Here is an 18,457-nt window from a genome sequence, read left to right as displayed (position 1 = left end):
GGCTTCAAGATCCACCACCAAGAGACGCTTGAAAGACATGGGTTTCAACTGCCGCATACCTCGTGTCAAGCCACTGTTGACCAAGAAACAGCGCGAAAAGCGTCTCACCTGGGCTAAGGAAAAAAAGAGCTGGACTGCTGCTGAGTGGTCTAAAGTCATGTTTTCTGACGAAAGCAAATTTTGCATTTCCTTTGGAAATCGAGGTCCCAGAGTCTGGAGGAAGACAGGAGAGGCACAGGATCCACGTTGCCTGAAGTCTAGTGTAAAGTTTCCACCATCAGTGATGGTTTGGGGTGCCATGTCATCTGCTGGTGTCGGTCCACTCTGTTTCCTGAGATCCAGGGTCAACGCAGCCGTCTACCAGCAAGTTTTAGAGCACTTCATGCTTCCTGCTGCTGACCTGCTCTATGGAGATGGAGATTTCAGGTTCCAACAGGACTTGGCGCCTGCACACAGCGCAAAATCTACCCGTGCCTGGTTTACGGACCATGGTATTTCTGTTCTAAATTGGCCAGCCAACTCCCTGACCTTAGCCCCATAGAAAATCTGTGGGGTATTGTGAAAAGGAAGATGCAGAATGCCAGACCCAACAACGCAGAAGAGTTGAAGGCCACTATCAGAGCAACCTGGGCTCTCATAACACCTGAGCAGTGCCAGAAACTCATCGACTCCATGCCACGCCGCATTAATGCAGTAATTGAGGCAAAAGGAGCTCCAACCAAGTATTGAGTATTGTACATGCTCATATTTTTCATTTTCATACTTTTCAGTTGGCCAACATCCCTTTTTTGTATTAGCCTTAAGTAATATTCTAATTTTGTGACACACGGAATTTTGGATTTTCATTTGTTGCCACTTCAAATCATCAAAATTAAATGAAATAAACATTTGAATGCATCAGTCTGTGTGCAATGAATAAATATAATGTACAAGTTACACCTTTTGAATGCAATTACTGAAATAAATCAAGTTTTTCAAAATATTCTAATTTACTGACTTTTACCTGTATACACCTGTTCTGAAAGGCCCCAGAGTCTGCGACACCACTAAGCAAGGGGCACCACCAAGCAAGCAGCACCATGAAGACCAAGGAGCTCTCCAAACAGGTCAGGGACAAAGTTGTGGAGAAGTACAGATCAGGGTTGGGTTATAAAAACATATCTGAAAGTTTGAACATCCCACGGAGCACCATTAAATCCATTATTTAAAAAATGGAAAGAATATGGCACCACAACAAACCTGCCAAGAGAGGGCCGCCCACCAAAACACACGGACCAGGCAAGGAGGGCATTAATCAGAGAGACAACAAAGAGACCAAAGATAACCCTGAAGGAGCTGCAAAGCTCCACAGCGGAGATTGGAGTATCTGTCCATAGGACCTCTTTAAGCCATACACTCCACAGAGCTGGGCTTTACTGAAGAGTGGCCAGAAAAAAGCCATTGCTTAAAGAAAAAAATAAGCAAACACGTTTAGTGTTCGCCAAAGGTATGTGGGAGACTCCCCAAACATATGGAAGAAGGTACAGTGGCTTGCGAAAGTGTTCACCCCCCTTGGCATTTTTCCTATTTTGTTGCCTCACAACCTGGAATTACAATGGATTTTTTGGGGGGGTTGTATCATTTGATTTACACAACATGCCTACCTCTTTGAAGATGCAAAATATTTTTTATTGTGGAACAAACAAGAAATAAGACAAAAAAACGGAACTTGAGCGTGCATAACTATTCACCCCCTCAAAGTCAATACTTTGTAGAGCCACCTTTTTCAGCAAGTCTCTTGGGGTATGTCTCTATAAGCTTGGCACATCTAGCCACTGGGATTTTTGCCCATTCTTCAAGGCAAAACTGCTCCAGCTCCTTCAAGTTGGATGGGTTCCGCTGGTGTACAGCAATCTTTAAGCCATACCACAGATTCTCAATTGGATTCCAAGACATTTAAATGTTTCCCCTTAAACCACTCGAGTGTTGCTTTAGCAGTATGCTTAGGGTCATTGTCCTGCTGGAAGGTGAACCTCCGTCCTAGTCTCAAATCTCTGGAAGACTGAAACAGGTTTCCCTCAAGACTTTCCCTGTATTTAGCGCCATCAATCATTCCTTCAATTCTGACCAGTTTCCCAGTCTCTGCCGATGAAAAACATCTCCACAGCATGATGCTGCCACCACCATGCTTCACTGTGGGGATGGTTTTCTCGGGGTGGTGAGAGGTGTTGGGTTTGCGCCAGACATAGCGTTATCCTTGATGGCCAAAAAGCTGTCCAGAGTACAGTGCCTTGCAAAAGTATTCATCCCCCTAGGCGTTTTTTCCTATTTTGTTGCATTACAACCTGTAATTTAAATGGATTTTTATTTGGATTTCATGTAATGGACATACACAAAATAGTCCAAATTGGTGAAGTGAAATGAAAAAAATAACCTGTTTCAGAAGATAGTTATGCACGCTCAAGTTTTCTGTTTTTTTGTCTTATTTCTTGTTTGTTTCACAATAAAAAATATGTTGCATCTTCAAAGTGGTAGGCATGTTGTGTAAATCAAATGATACGAACCCCCAAAAAATCCAGTTTAATTCCAGGTTATAAGGCAACAAAATAGGAAAAATGCCAAGGGGGTGGTGAATACTTTCGCAAGCCACTGTATCTTCTGGCATTCCTTTATCACTAGCTTTCCCAGCAGGCAAAATTTGCCATGTAATGTGACACTTCCGTAATTTTCTGGTTGTAAAATGATCTTAGGTAAAGACAATTGTATGCATACTCATGACAACGTCAACACGTCATAGGAAAGACACCATATTTTGGACAGAAACGTCCTTTTATGATATCAATGCAGCCAGTTTTGCCTCTGGGTTCATACGTTTTAGTTTATGCTGACTGGTCTTTATAATAATTAAATAATTTGTCCATTTAATGATTAATAATAAATAATTGTTATAATCACTCAAAGAAATCCAGACAGATAGTGAAAGAAAGTCTGAATTTACCTGTCACACTCTGGCTCTGGGGACTTTATATGTTGAGTCAGGGTGTGTAGATTCCGTGTGTTTATGTGCTGTGTTTGAGTGTCTAGTTGTTCTATGTCTATGTTGGCCAGAGTGGCTCCCAATCAGAGGCAACGAGTGTCAGCTGTTGTGGGTTGTCTCTGATTGGGAGCCATATTTAAACTGTATGTTTTCCCTTGGGTGTTGTGGGTTTTTGTTCCGTGTCGGTATTTGTTTACCGTGGACTTCACGAGTCGTGTTTTGTTTGGTATACTTTAACTAATTAAAGTCATGTTTGTTTCACACGCTGCGCCTTGGTCTACTCACTCATACGACGATCGTGACAGAAAAACCCACCATACCAAGACCAAGCAGCGTGTCCAGGAGCAGGCAGCCTGGACGTGGGAGCAGATCTTGGACGGGCAGGGGTCCTGGACCTGGGAGGAAATCCTGGCCGGGATGGATCGCCGGCCATGGAGTGAGACGGTGGAGGCGCGCCGTAGAGAGTAGCTACGGCGTGATCAGGGTCGTCGTCGGACGGTCGTGAGGCAACCCCAGAAAATTTTTAGGGGGGGGCACACGGCATGGACGACGGGGCTGACGGAGGAGAAAAGGGGGCGGATCCAGAAGGCCACCAGGCCAGGGGTACACCGCCCTGTACGTCCTGTGCGGATGCCTCACACAGAGTGTGTGAGGGTAGGCATTCAGCCAGGACGGGTGGTGGCCGCTATTCACTCCAGGCCTCCTATCCGTCTCCACAGCCCGGTTCGGCCTGTCCCTGCTCCACGCACCAAGCCTACGGTGTGCGTCGCCAGCCCGGTCCGGCCTGTCCCTGCTCCACGCACCAAGCCTACGGTGTGCGTCGACAGCCCAGCCCGGCCTGTCCCTGCTCCACGCACCAAGCCTACGGTGTGCGTCGCCAGCCCGGTCCGGCCTGTCCCTGCTCCACGCACCAAGCCTACGGTGTGCGTCGACAGCCCAGCCTGGCCTGTCCCTGCTCCACGCACCAAGCCTACGGTGTGCGTCGCCAGCCCAGCCCGGCCTGTCCCTGCTCCACGCACCAAGCCTACGGTGTGCGTCGCCAGCCCAGCCCGGCCTGTCCCTGCTCCACGCACCAAACCTACGGTGTGCGTCGCCAGCCCAGCCCGGCCTGTTCCTGCTCCACGCACCAAGCCTACGGTGTGCGTCGCCAGCCCTGCCCGGCCTGTTCCTGCTCCACGCACCAAGCCTACGGTGTGCGTCGCCAGCCCTGTCCGGCCTGTCCCTGCTCCACGCACCAAGCCTACGGTGTGCGTCGTCAGCCCAGCCCGGCCTGTCCCTGCTCCACGCACCAAGCCTACGGGGTGCGTCGCCAGCCCTGTCCGGCCTGTCCCTGCTCCACGCACCAAGCCTACGGTGTGCGTCGTCAGCCTGGTCCAGCCCGTTCCTGCCACTCGCACCAAGCCAGGGGTGCGAGTCGTCAGCCTGGTCCAGCCCGTTCCTGCCACTCGCACCAAGCCAGGGGTGCGAGTCGTCAGCCTGGTTCAGCCCGTTCCTGCTACTCGCACCAAGCCCGGGTGCGAGTCGTCAGCCTGGTAAGACCGGTCAGCTGCTCCACAACGGCGCGTAAGCAATCCGCTCCGTCAATGTCCAGTCCAGATCCAGCCAGCGGGGTCAGACCGGACCAGGGGCGCTACGGGGGAATTATGGAAGGGTGGTGGTCAAGCCCGGAGCCGGAGCCGCCTCCGAGGAGGAATGCCCACCCAGCCCTCCCCTGTTTGGGGTTTTGTTGAGGCGCGGTCGCAGTCCGCGCCTTTGAGAGTACTGTCACACTCTGGCTCTGGGGACTTTATATGTTGAGCCAGGGTGTGTAGATTCCGTGTGTTTATGTGCTGTGTTTGAGTGTCTAGTTGTTCTATGTCTATGTTGGCCAGAGTGGCTCCCAATTAGAGGCAACGAGTGTCAGCTGTTGTGGGTTGTCTCTGATTGGGAGCCATATTTAAACTGTATGTTTTCCCTTGGGTGTTGTGGGTTTTTGTTCCGTGTCGGTATTTGTTTACCGTGGACTTCACGAGTCGTGTTTTGTTTGGTATACTTTAACTAATTAAAGTCATGTTTGTTTCACACGCTGCGCCTTGGTCTACTCACTCATACGACGATCGTGACATTACCATACAAATATTTATTGACAATGATATTATTTCTTGTCAAAAGCAAGAGAAAGGACACACTAAGATCCGTCTTTTAAAACGACAAAAAGTGGCATTTGTAAACAAACGACAGGAACATCAATGGAACACATTCAAATGATTAAATACTCGATCAGCAGCTTGATATGCTTCTCATTATATGGGTTGATCGTTGACATACCGTAGTATTTCCCTATCTCAAACTAAAATATGAGTTCATATATCAAACAATACTATCAAACACTTTTATGGTCGCCTCCCTCAACCATTCTTCAATCATTTCTCAACCATACCTCAACCATCTTTTAAGAAAGCACAACTAAAGTATTTCCAGAGCACTGGCCAAATGAAGATTTCATTTCAGAAATGCACATTAAAACACAAATAAATATAAATACTGTTTTTTGGAGAGAAAAAACTACAACAAAAAAAACAAACAGCATTATGATCACAGTCACAATCCAAATCCATACACAGCCAGTCCGATTGTCTAATGTCCATTTGTTGACATGCAGATAATTGCCCAGATAATATGGATGACGAGTGCAGTGTCAACACAGAGAAGGGAATCTGCAGTAGGGGGGTGTAGTGAAACACTGGGCTACCGGATCTCATCCATCTTTATTTGCTCTTCCCCCGTGTCCAAAAATGAGCCTACCCCCTCTGCCTTTCTGTCAAAACCAGGTCACTGTTGCTAGCACCATGCCAGTGGCCTCCAATGGTCTCCATGCTGCCGCAGCCACACAGCTGTGCCCCGAGCAGCGATAGGAGAGGAGCGGGATAGGCCAGTCGGCACAGAACACAGAGCAGTGGTCGCCAAAGCTGTACCTCTTTTCTCTCTGTCTCTCTCTTTCTCTGCACTGCTCTCCACGAGCCCAGCCTCCGAGTCCTTATCTCCACGGTGCAAACACGTCGACCTGGAGCCTCTCGGCTGGCACTGTGGGCCTGGGGGGAGGCGGGGGGATGGTTGGCGGGTGAGGGATAGAGGGGGAGGAGGGGACGGGGAGGAGGGGGAGGAGGGGGAGGAGGGGGAGGAGGGGGCGCTTCAATGGTACAGTTCCAGAGGTCCTAATTGGATCTGGTAATGTCTGGTCGATGGCGACGGATGAGGAGGGTCGTTAAAACCAGTACAGCTCCTTCCCTTTCTTGTGATGCTGGAGGCCTGGCGATGGAGAAAGACAAAGAAGATGGAGGAAAACAATGAGAACGAGGCACAACGGTTGTCATGGCTACTCCTGCTCTCTAATCCAAACAGCTTATTTGGTCAAAGAAAATAGTAAGGCCATTGACGACGTACTGTGTGTGTTTCTGTGTGTGTGTCTGTGTGTGTGGGGTGTGTTTCACTGTGTGTGTGGGGTGTGTGTGTTTCAGTGTGTGTGTCTGTGTGTGTGGGGTGTGTGTGTGGGGTGTGTGTGTGTTTGTGTGTGTGTGGGGTGTGTGTGTGTGTTTCAGTGTGTGTGTTTGTGTGTGTGTGTGTGTGTCTGTGTGTGTGTGTGGGGTGTGTGTGTGTGTCTGTGTGTGTCTGTGTGTGTTTCAGTGTGTGTGTTTGTGTGTGTGTGTGTGTGTGTGTCTGTGTGTGTGGGGGGTGTGTGTGTTTCAGTGTGTGTGTTTGTTTGTGTGTGTGTGTGTGTGTGTGTCTGTGTGTGTGTGTGTGGCTGACACTAATTCCCTGTTTATTCCATACAACAGCAGCAAAGACACATACAGTAGCAGAACTCACAACTGTGACCTTCAGTATATAGCTCAACGACAACTGTGACCTTCAGTATGTAGCTCAACGACAACTGTGACCTTCATTATATAGCTCAACGACAACTGTGACCTTCAGTATATAGCTCAACGACAACTGTGACCTTCAGTATATAGCTCAACGACAAATGTGACCTTCAGTATATAGCTCAACGACAACTGTGACCTTCAGTATGTAGTTCAACGACAACTGTGATCTTCAGTATATAGCTCAACGACAACTGTGACCTTCAGTATATAGCTCAACGACAACTGTGACCTTCAGCATATAGCTCAACGACAACTGTGACCTTCAGTATATAGCTCAACGACAACTGTGACCTTCAGTATGTAGCTCAACGACAACTGTGACCTTCAGTATATAGCTCAACGACAACTGAAATGACTAACAATATGGTCCTAAGCCACGTTGACAGACGATATTGAAAAGTACATTTCATTGGGGTTGCGGGGACACATTCATCAGTATCAATATACTTTCTAGGGGCTCAAAGATCAGCTTACTAATGTTAATGTCAGGTCATAAGCCTGTCGAGCGTTTGAGGTTCATAGTGTTAACGGATACTGCAAATCTGTGGGACTATGGACACGCAGGTGGCTCTGGCTGTGGCTGCAGCAGAGAGGACTATTGAAACGCTGCAGGAGGTTGTTGTTGTGGTTGTAGAGAAGAGACTCCATACCTGCGTCCATGTTGATGGCCATCTCTCCTGGGGGCAGCAGGCCCGGCCAGGGGGCAGTGGAGTCCAGCTTTCTGACATCGTAGGGGTGGTGTCCGGGGAGGGTGCCCAGGTGGGAGGGCCGCACCGTGGGCATAAGCAGGGGGCCGTAGGGGAGGTGGGGCTCCAGGCCGCTGGGGGAGTAGAGTTCATGGAGGGGCCTGGGGGGCCCGTAGGCTTGGCTCTGTGCGTAGCCCCACCCCTCTGATGGGTGCAGGTGCGAGTGGGGGTGAGTGTGGGGGTGGGGGTGAGTGTGAGCGTGGGGGTGAGGAAGGCCCGGGTGGAGTCCGGAAGCGTAGGGGTCCATGGAATAGGTGGGTGCTCTGGGCTCGCAGTGGGAGCGACACTGGGGGGAGGGGTAGTTGCTATCCCAGAAGGAGGGGGGGAAGCTGCGACGACTGCTGGGTGAAGGGGTGTCTGAGAGAGAGCGAGAGAGCGAGAGAGCGCGAGAGAGAGAGAGAGAGAGAGAGAGAGAGAGAGAGAGAGAGAGAGAGAGAGAGAGAGAGAGGGAGGTAAACAAAGATCAGGTTTAGGCACATGTCACGGACAGTTGCTGTGTGGCATGTCATGATTTACAGACACGTATTGGACGGCCTGGGAAAGATGCATGCAAGTCATGACAACATTATTTAGGTCACATGGTTTTCACACCCACTGGCCCAGATACAGTATATTGATCATATGTACATACAGTCCTACCAACAGTAGCCTCCTGCTGCCTACAGATAGAAATATGAGAGAAAGAGACAGATTCAGACAGAGAGAGAGAGAGAGAGCGAGAGACCCCTCGCCCTCCCAGCAGCCCCTCCACTCCCCTCAGCTCCCTTACCTCATCCCTCACCCCTCCACACCTCCCTCACCTCTTCACCCCTCCCACCCCACCTGTTGTTTTTTCTGCCCCCCTCTCCTCCACCCCCTCCCGTTTGCCTAAAGCAGAATATCAGTGTGCCAGTTTTGGCTTTTAGCCATTACTTTTTATATTTAGAATTGCTCTGGAAAAAAAAAAACAGAGACTCAATCAAACTGGTGGAGTGTTAAATCAGGCTTTGGCCATTGTGGTGCCGCCGGCCCGCAGGGTTCTATGCTTACACCTGCGTATAAACATAGTATCTGTTGTGAGGCAGGAAGCCAGTCTGTGTGCCGGATGAAGACATCCAACGAGAGAGGGAGAGGGAGAGAGAGGGAGAGAGCGGGAGAGAGAGAGAGAGAGAGAGGGAGAGGGAGAGAGAGGGAGAGAGCGGGCGAGAGAGGGAGAGAGAGGGAGAGTGAGGGAGGGAGAGAGAGAGAGAGAGAGGGAGAGAGAGGGAGAGGGAGGGAGGGAGAGAGAGGGAGAGAGAGGGAGAGAGAGGGGGGACAGGCTGAGCACTACTTATGTTTGGTTGAGGTAAATGGTAAATGTAAATGTGGAGAAAATGATCGAGAGCAGTGAAAGTTGAAACAATTTGTACAAACATATTGCTGTCGAATACAGTTAATGTGAAGACATTGATTGATGAGAGAGGAATATAAAAACCCTCTGCACTGTCTGCACCTGTTATTGATTATAGAGCAAATGTCCACTGATTGATAATAATCCATTAATCCACGTAATGGCAGCCTCTTTGTGTAAGAAATTGTATATTTACCTGGTTCTCTCTACAATGTCACATGAATGTATGACATACTGTCATTTCTAAGCCTGTTGATCTGTATCTGCTTGTGCTTAATATCATCAAAGCACACCTGACTACCCAAAACACACTTAACTGAGAGCCTGAAGAATCTCACAAGCATGTTTAATAATATCCCTGACTCTTGACCTGCAAGCCTTCCTAACCTCTGATCCCAACAGGGCAGTGGACAACAGGACTTTCTGTCCACTGCTGCCATTTTCTGTCCACACACACACACACGTGTCCTCTGACCTCACCTGTCACACACACAGTGGCACACACACACACAGACTCCGACACACACACACTCCTAGCTGTGTCTACCCTACCTGTGCCCAGGTCCGATGCCCTCCTCTTGCCCTCTCCCTCCATGTAGGAGCTGAGAGCCCTGGAGAAGTGTTCGTCCACCACACTGCTGATGTCCCCTTGGTAGTACGTGAAGAGGATGCAACGTGACGTCAGGTACTCAGCCTCGGGCATTTCCTGTTTCTCCTTAGGGCCTTCCTCCGGTCGCGTGGCGGAGGGACATGAGGAAGAGGAAGAGGAGGAAGAGACCCTGCTGGTGCCCGCCGACACCCCCTCGGGACCCCTTTGCGTCCCCCTGCTTTCCATCATGAAGTCTCTGCAGTGAGGAGAGGTGCTCCTCAGACAGATTGGTGCCTGGAGGGGGAGGCAGGGGGTGGGGTGGGGTGGGGGCAATGGACAGTTGTTAGGAGGGAGAGAGATCTGGTAGACATCACATCTATTGCAAAATATGATATGTGCTTGTGTGTGTGTGTGTGTGTGTTTGTGTGTGCGTGCGTGCGTGCTTGTGTGCATTTGTGCTTGTGCGTGTGTGTGCGTGTGTGTGTGTGCGTGCGTGCGCATGCGTGCGTGCGTGCGTGCATGTGTGCGTGCGTGTATGCGTGTGTGATAGAGAGAAAGGAGGGGGGTTAAGTGGCTTGCTTCATTGTGGAAGTGATTGTGTAATTGTATTGATTAATATGTCCTGTGATCATGACACTGTTTTCTCCACAACTGTTCAAACAAAATCAGTCTTTGCCAATTGCCAAAAATGCTGAGTCATCTTCTCCTGTGATACAAATACTGACTGGCTCTGATATCCTACTAAAACTGAACATAACAAACATTTTATCCAAAGCTTTGATCATGGAAAATTTAGAAACAGAGCACATCATGTTTTGGAAACATTTTTGGAGACATCTGACTTCTAATAGACCTCGTTAATAAGCTGTCCATAGATTCAACATTTTGTGTAGCCAAAACAATCAAATAGGTTGCTAAGAAAAATTATAATAATAATCTGTAACGTTTTACTTTGACTACATACCAATAACGCGTTCATTACACATCTATAAGCATTTCATGAACGCGTTATAACAGGTCCTAACTTGATTATTAAAGGTTAATGAAATATATCCAGAGCAGATCTATAGCGCATTCATGGCATACTATTTAAGAGCTCATATTTAGGTATCTTAATAGATGCATCATTATAATGACAGCATAGTGTCATCATAATGGCTGTTCTCAACAGTGTGCTTCTGCCATACCAGTGTTAGTGAATATGCCCAAAGACCAAACCATGTTTTGAAAATTATGCTGATACACTATATTTACAACAGTATGTGGACACCCTGTCAAATTAGTGGATTCGGCTATTTCAGCCACACCAGTTGCTGACAGGTGTATAAAATCGAGCACACATCCATGCAATCTCCATAGCCAAACATTGGCTGTAGAATTGCCTTGCTGAAGAGCTCAGTGGCTTTCAACGTGGCACCGTCATAGGATGCCAACTTTCAAACAAGTCAGTTGGTCAAATTTCTGCCCTGCTAAAGCTGCCCGGTCAACTGTAAGTACTGTTATGAAGTGGAAATGTCTAGGAGCAACAACAGCTCAGCAGCGAAGTGGTAGGCCACACAAGCTCACAGAACAGGACCGCCGAGTGCTGAAGTGCGTAGCGTGTAAAAATCGTCTGTCCTTGGTTGCAACACTCACTACCGAGTTCCAAACCGCCTCTGGAAGCAACGTCAGCACAATAGCTGTTAGTTGGGAGCGTCATGAAATGGGTTTCCATGGCCGAGCAGCCGCACACAAGCTTAAGATCACCATGCGCAATGCCAAGCGTCGGCTAGAGTTGTGTAAAGCTCGCAGCCATTGGACTCTGGAGCAGTGGAAACGTGTTCTCTGGAGTGATGAATAACGCTTCACCATCTGGCAGTCCGAAGGACTAATCTAGGTTTGGCGGATGCCAGGAGAACGCTACCTGCCCAAATGCATAGTGCCAACTGTAAAGTTTGGTGGAGGTGGAATAATGGTCTGGTGCTGTTTTTCATGGTTCAGGCCCTTTAGTTCCAGTGAACGGAAATCTTAACGCTACAGCATACAATGTCATTCTAGATGATTCTGTGCTTCCAACTTTATGGCAACAGTTTGGGGAAGGCCCTTTCCTGTTTCAGCATGACAATGCCCCCATGCACAAAGCGAGGTCCATACAGAAATGGTTTGTCGAGATCGGTGTGGAAGAACTTGACTGGCCTGCACAGAGCCCTGACCTCAACCCCATCAAACACCTTTGGGATGAATTGGAACACCGACTGCGAGCCAGGCCTAATCGCCGAACATTAGTGCCCGACCTCACTAATGCTCTTGTGGCTGAACGGAAGCAAAAGTATGTGGACCCCCCTTTAAAATCCCTGCAGCAATGTTTCAACATCTAGTGGAAAGCCTTCCCAGAAGAGTGGAGGCTGTTATAGCAGCAAATGTACGGTCCAACTCCATATTAATGCCCAGGATTTTGGAATGAGATGTTCGACGAGCAGGTTTCCATATACTTTTGGTCATGCAGTGTATATAGTCTTTACTAGCCCCATTTCCACAGACCGGTATACACTGTAGACCCGTGACTTACCGTCTTCTTCTCACTGAGGTCAATGTTGCCTGAAGATCCTCACACGGTTGAATCCTCAGGGTAAATGTTATGGATCAAATCGTGTAGTTTCATAACTATTCTGTAACTCATTAACAGCCCTTTTCCACATCACAATTAGGCCTAAATTGGTCATACTGGTCTATAACGCACACATGAAGGGTTTATGTACGAATGATACGCAGTGAAAGTAAAGTTAAATGATTTTTCCCATTCATAAAGCATTTATAGCTAAGCACTTCATGGTAATTAACTGTGCAATTTGCCACTCTGATCTAGAACACCAACATTTAAAGTTTATGTTTTTCCCATTGTGGGGATCTTCATGCACATTTGACCTCAGTGAGAAGAAGAAGGTAAGTCACGGGCCTATACTGGTCTGTGGGAGAAATGGGGCTGGTACAGACTATATCAGCATCATTCTCCAAACATGGTTTGGCCTTTTGGCATATTCACTAACACTGGTATGGAAGAAGCACACTTTTGAGAACAGCCATAATGATGACACTAAGCTGTCATTAAAATGATGCATTCAGGACCGTAACTACGTATGAGGACATATATATATACAGTGCCTTCATTCATTCCCCTTGACTTATTCCACATTGTGTTGTCTTACAGCCTGATTTCAAAATGGATTCAATATATATTTTTTCTCACCCATCTACACACAATACCCCTTAATGACAAAGTGAAAACATGTTTTTAGACATTTTTGCCAATGTATTGATAATGAAATACAGAAATATCTCATTGACATAAGTATTCACACCCCTGAGTCAATACTTTGTAGAAGCACATTTGGCAGCGATTACAGCGGTGAGTATTTCTGGGTAAGTCTCTAAGAGCTTTCCACACCTGGATTGTGCAACAGTTGCCGATTATTATTTTCAAAATTCTTTAAGCTCTGTCAAATTGGTTGTTGATCATTGCTAGACAACCATGTTCAGGTCTTGCCATAGATTTTTAAGTAGATTGAAGTCAAAACTGTAACTAGGCCACTCAGGAACATTAAATGTCATCTTGGTAAGCAACTCCAGTGTAGATTTGGCCTTGTGTTTCAGGTTATTGTCCTGCTGAAAGGTGAATTAATCTCCCAGTGACTGAACCAGGGTTTCCTCTAGGATTTTGCATGTGCTTAGCTCCATTCCATTTATTTTTTATCCTAAAAACTCCCAAGTCCTTAATTACAAGCATACCCATAACATGATGCAGCCACCACTATGCTAAACAATATGGAGAGTGGTACTCAGTAAAGTGTTGTATTGGATTTGCCCCAAACATAACACTTTGTATTCAGGACAAAAAGTGAGTTGCTTTGCCACATTTTTTGCAGTATTACTTTAGTGCCTTGTTGCAAACAGGATGCATGTTTTAGAATATTTTTTATTCTGTACAGGCTTCCTTCTTTTCACTCTGTCAACTAGGTTAGTATTGTGGAGTAACTACAATGTTGTTGATCCATCCTCAGTTTTCTCCTATCACAGCCATTGAACTCTGTAACTGTTTTTAAGTCACCATTGGCCTCATGGTGAAATCCCTGAGCGGTTTCCTTCCTCTCCAGCAACTGAATCTTTGTAGGACTGGGTGTATTGATACACCATCCAAAGTGTTATTAATAACTTCACCAAAGGGATATTCAATGTCTGCTTTTTATTTATCTTTACCCATCTTCCAATAGGTGCCCTTCTTTGCAAGGCATTGGAAAACCTCCCTGGTCTTTGTGGTTGAATCTGTTTGATATTCACTGCTCGACTGAGGGACCTTACAAATAATTGTGTGTGTGGGTTGCAGAGATGAGGTTGTCATAAAAAAAAATCATGTTAAACACTATTATTGCACACAGAGTGAGTCCATGCAACTTATTATGTTACTTGTTAAGCAAATTGTTACTCCTGAACTTATTTAGGCTTGCCATAACAAAGGGGTTGAATACTTATTGACTCAAAACATTTCAGCTTTTCATTTTTAATTTAAAAAGAAAAACAGAATTCCACTTTGACATTATGGGGTATTGTGTGTAGGCCAGTGACAGAAACATCTATGTTTAATCCATTTTAAATTTAGGCTGTAACACAACAAAATATGAAAAAAGTCAAGGGGTGTGTATACTTTCTGAAGGCACTGTATATATATATATATTTTAAATAGAAACTCAGTTGGGGTCTCAATTTACTGTTGAGAGTTAGAATAGTAGAATACACAAGGTGCACTCACTGATGATCACTCAATTAGCCCATGTTAGTTAAACATTTGTAGATTGGTAAATTAGTCTAGCCAGCTATCTAAACTTGTAGTAATCATGGCGGAATTACTCAGGGGGCCTGACCTCCAGGGGGCCTGACCTCCAGGGGGCCTGACCCCATTGATTTTGTTATTCACTCTCACTCAGATACCATATTAACATGGCATAGGTCATGGCAAAATGTGTAGAATTGCAGGAAATTAGCTGTAAAACTGCAACAATGTATCCCTACCCTATGGCAAATCGTTTAGAATTGCAGGAAATTAGCTGTAAAACTGCAACAATTTATCCCCACCCTATGGCAAAACGTTTAGAATTGCAGGACATTAGCTGTAAAACTGTAACAATTTATCCCCACCCTATGGCAAAACGTTTAGAATTGCAGGATATTAGCTGTAAAAAAAATAAAAAATCTGTAAAGCAAACTAATTTGTTTTATTTTTGTTAATAAAATACGTGTTCTGCTAACAGATCCCTCTGTACATATTAAATTATAGTTTTTAATCCCTGTGCTGAGTTAATGTGAGTTAATGTGTAGCGGCTAATTGTATAGCTAATAGGCTATGCGTTTGTAAATAGACTGAGGTGAATGAAGCTACAGAAACCAATGTGATAATGTCTGGGGTCATTTTTGCTTGTTTTTGCTCTTCTCCAAATAGCATTTTAGAGTTTTTCCAATTGCATAGAAATGCAGTAAATTAGCTTAAACTTTCTTAACATTTCATGGGGGTGGATCCCCCTGTCCAGACCTCACTAAAACTCAGACCCTGGTTACGGCCGTGTATGCATCTATACCTAAATATGAGCTCTTGCATAGCATGACATGAATGCGCTATAGATCTGCTATGGATATATTTAATTAACCTTTAATAATGCGGTTGGGACCTGTTATAATATGTTCATGAAATGCTTATAGATGTGTAAGACATGCGTTATGGATATGTAGTCAAAGTAAATCGTTACCCAAACTTCTTCTCACAAAGCTAAGTTTTTCTCGCGCATTTAATTAATTAATTGGAAACTTTTCCAAAGCGCCTCCTTACCTTGAAGTTGTTGATGAACGCGGGAGCGGCTGGCGCGTACGGTGCGTAATGTCCATAGACTGGGTACATAACATCCAAACAACTCATGGTAATGGAACGGTGTCCTCTCGGGTCAGGGAAGGGAAGTGTAGCACTGTCGTATGGAAACCAACGTTGTGACAGAGCGACAACATTCTGCTCGCTAGCAGCAAGGAAACGAACTAGGCAAGGCGCTCTAGCTCGGTCAGTGGCAATGCGCAGCAAGCAGCACGAGGCTTGACATAATATCACCCCAGAGCGCGATCTCCACTACGCCACGCGACAACAGCTGTGCTCTCGGGGAGGTTTATAGAACAAAACAGACACAAGAGTGTCCTGGACATCTCGACCCCACCCACCCTGCAGTGGCTCCCCCCTAAAATACATGCTTGGATTTGTAATGTGTTTACATATTACATCATTATACTGTATATAGGACAATAGGCTATAATGTATACACACTGAGTATACCAAACATTAGGAACACCTATCTAATATTGAGTTGCACCAGCAACCCCTTTTTGCCCTCGGAACAGCCTCAATTCGTTGGGGCGTGGACTCTACAAGGTGTCGAAAGCGTTCCACAGGGATGCTGGCCCATGTTGACTCCAATGCTTCCCACAGTTGTGTCAAGTTGGCTGGATGTCCTTTTGGTGGTGGACCATTCTTGATACACACAGGAAACTGTTGAGCGTGAAACATTTTGCAGTTCTTGGCACAAACCGGTGTGCCACGGCACCTACTACCATACCCTGTTCAAAGGCACTTTTTTGTCTAGCCCATTCACCCTCTGAATGGCACACATACACAATCCATGTCTCAACTGTCTCAAGGCTTAAAAATCCTTATTTAACTCGTCTCCTCCCCTTCATCTACACTGATTGAAGTGGATTTAACAGGTGACATCAGTAAGGGATTATAGCTTTCACCTGGATTCACCTTGTCAGTCTATGTCATAGAAAACGCAGGTGTTCTTAATGTTTTGTACACTCAGTGTATGTATTTTAAGGCATGCCTATAATAGGCCTTTAGCCTAACCTGTTTAGGAACTATCATTTTGATCTCATGGATGGTCAGTCCTTGCTTCCATAGCTCAGTCTATACATTTCAGAGTGGTTACATTTTTCCAGCCCCATTCCAGCTGTTTACCAAAAAAAAGTGTCAGGGTGCCTGTTGTGTTGTTGTTTGAATCCCAGACTGCCCCTTTAAGATAATAATTGTATTAAAAAGTGTAAACCTGTGATCATTTGTACAGTAATTGTTTCAATATTGTAAAGGTTATCTATTATTATCAAACAATCTACTTTTACATCAACGTTTTCCATTTTCCATGATGTTATCTGTCTTGTGCCACAGCAGAGTTTAGTTGGTGGGACCCGTGTTCCTTAACCCCTCAGACCCCTAAATGAACTATTCCAGAGGTTCATAGGTCAATAGGCCAACAGCAGAATCACAGTAGTAGAGGTATCAGAGTAATTTAGCAAGCAAGTGGCTTCATGTCAACCTTCCAAATGTGTATTCCATATGAATTCAAGTGTTATGATGGCCTTACATCCCAACATCCATGGGGTTGTCAAGGAAAGTCTGAGGACATCGGAGCTATTGGTGGAATTCTCAGAATGACACGTAGGTGTCAACTTAAGGGTACACACACAAGCCATACCAACACCAGCAGAAAAAGACTACACAATTCCATGACAAATTATCACCCATCAGTTACACAAACAAGGCCCTTTCCTCACATACCATGTCATCTGTCATAGTACGGTTTGAGAATTAATAACAAAAGAAAAGCATTAATCAATTTACCCTACCACCCAAACCATTCAGATTTGATTCTGGCTTGATTCTGTCCAGGTTTGATAGGTTAGATGTCCCGTCTGAAATGTGACCCTTTAACAGTTTAAAGGAGCAATGTGGCACCCTAAGAGTTTTAAAGGAGCCTGATTGGGTCGGCAAGCCAGTATTTTTGACAGACACTCGGGAACGCAAGGGAGAATAGTGTAGAACGTTTGCAGAATTCCTTTGACAAGTGTCAGATGAGATGGAATGCCTCTGATGTCTGTAGGCGGACGAGGCCGTTGGGAAGTTGGGTGACGTCGTGTTGCTGCTGAGTTCGGGGGAAGTAGACGGGAAGTAGACGGGAAGTAGACAGGAAGTAGACTCTCTGTGAATCCCTAGATGTCTACAGTAGGTTTGGATACCGTGTTTACTAGTTTTTACTTTTGCACTTTAAGTTGTGATTCAGCTGTTGTGGCATTATTTCATTCATATCCTTGTTTTCTTCTTCTTCTTGCTCTTTTGATGTTGTCGTCTGCCTAGATATTATACATTCAAACCCAAAATGGCTCCAGAGGCATCTGCTATAAATCACAAAAAAAGTTATATGTAAACGTTAGCCAAATGCAGTAGAATATAATACAACAGATCTTTCTTATTACATTTTTCAGATATAATCATGTCTGGAAAGGTTTGGTTCCATTTTGTCTGTTGTTTAGGACTGAGTAGGGTGCTGGAGTGTGTGATGCAATGTTGGAGCACTCCAACTTACAGCGTGATCAACAGCTGCTGCTGGTGGAAGGGAGACCTCTAGTATTAATGACCGTGACTCTTTCTCTCTCTTCCTCAGCAACACATAAAACCGCATCGTTGCCATACCGCACTCTGCACTCCCTCCGGAACAGCCGTCTACAGTGATTTGTCTCTATTGGGCAATGGTGTGTGTGTGTGTGTGTGAGTGGTTAGCAATGCAACACTTGTCATACAGTGACCAAACTAGGAAAGGGAGGAGGGCGAGTTACTTTTGTATGTATGTTCATGATGAGCATGATTTTACTAATTTATTACATTTACATTTTAGTCATTTAGCAGACACTCTTATCCAGAGCGACTTACAATTAGTGAGTGCATACATTTTTCATACAGGCCCCCCGTGGGAATCGAACCCACAACCCTGGCGT

At 45.9% G+C, this 18,457-nt stretch overlaps 1 protein-coding gene across 2 annotated transcripts; it reads right to left on the bottom strand.

Moving 5' to 3' along the window:
- Positions 1 to 6,161: 6,161 nt before the first annotated feature.
- LOC121538734 (transcription cofactor vestigial-like protein 2) lies at positions 6,162 to 15,791 on the bottom strand. 2 transcript variants are annotated; one of them, XM_041846895.2, is made up of 5 exons: positions 15,480 to 15,567; positions 12,174 to 12,227; positions 9,589 to 9,919; positions 7,572 to 8,024; positions 6,162 to 6,304 (listed from the first exon to the last, which is right to left on the bottom strand). In XM_041846895.2, the coding sequence occupies exons 3-5, from the start codon at positions 9,872 to 9,874 to the stop codon at positions 6,261 to 6,263; spliced, it is 783 nt and encodes a 260-aa protein (XP_041702829.2). In that variant the 5' UTR covers positions 9,875 to 9,919; positions 12,174 to 12,227; positions 15,480 to 15,567; the 3' UTR covers positions 6,162 to 6,260. The 2 variants fall into 2 exon arrangements, with proteins under 2 accessions (XP_041702829.2, XP_041702828.2); XM_041846894.2 differs by lacking the exon at positions 12,174 to 12,227 and having other exon boundaries at positions 15,480 to 15,791.
- Positions 15,792 to 18,457: the final 2,666 nt, after the last annotated feature.

This window comes from Coregonus clupeaformis, unplaced genomic scaffold (assembly GCF_020615455.1).
Source record: "Coregonus clupeaformis isolate EN_2021a unplaced genomic scaffold, ASM2061545v1 scaf0007, whole genome shotgun sequence".
Lineage (NCBI taxonomy): Eukaryota > Metazoa > Chordata > Actinopteri > Salmoniformes > Salmonidae > Coregonus > Coregonus clupeaformis.
The sequence above is the reverse complement of the archived record's forward strand: the minus strand, read 5'-3'. Positions and strand labels throughout refer to the sequence as shown.

Coding starts and splice junctions, on each gene's coding strand:
- LOC121538734 (XM_041846894.2), bottom strand. CDS start 15,566: ATGAGTTGTTTGGATGTTATGTACCCAGTCTATGGACATTACGCACCG. Junction 9,920..15,479: donor CGTTCATCAACAACTTCAAG/GTAAGGAGGCGC, acceptor CTCCCCCTCCAG/GCACCAATCTGTCTGAGGAG. Junction 8,025..9,588: donor GGCATCGGACCTGGGCACAG/GTAGGGTAGACA, acceptor GCTCTCTCTCAG/ACACCCCTTCACCCAGCAGT.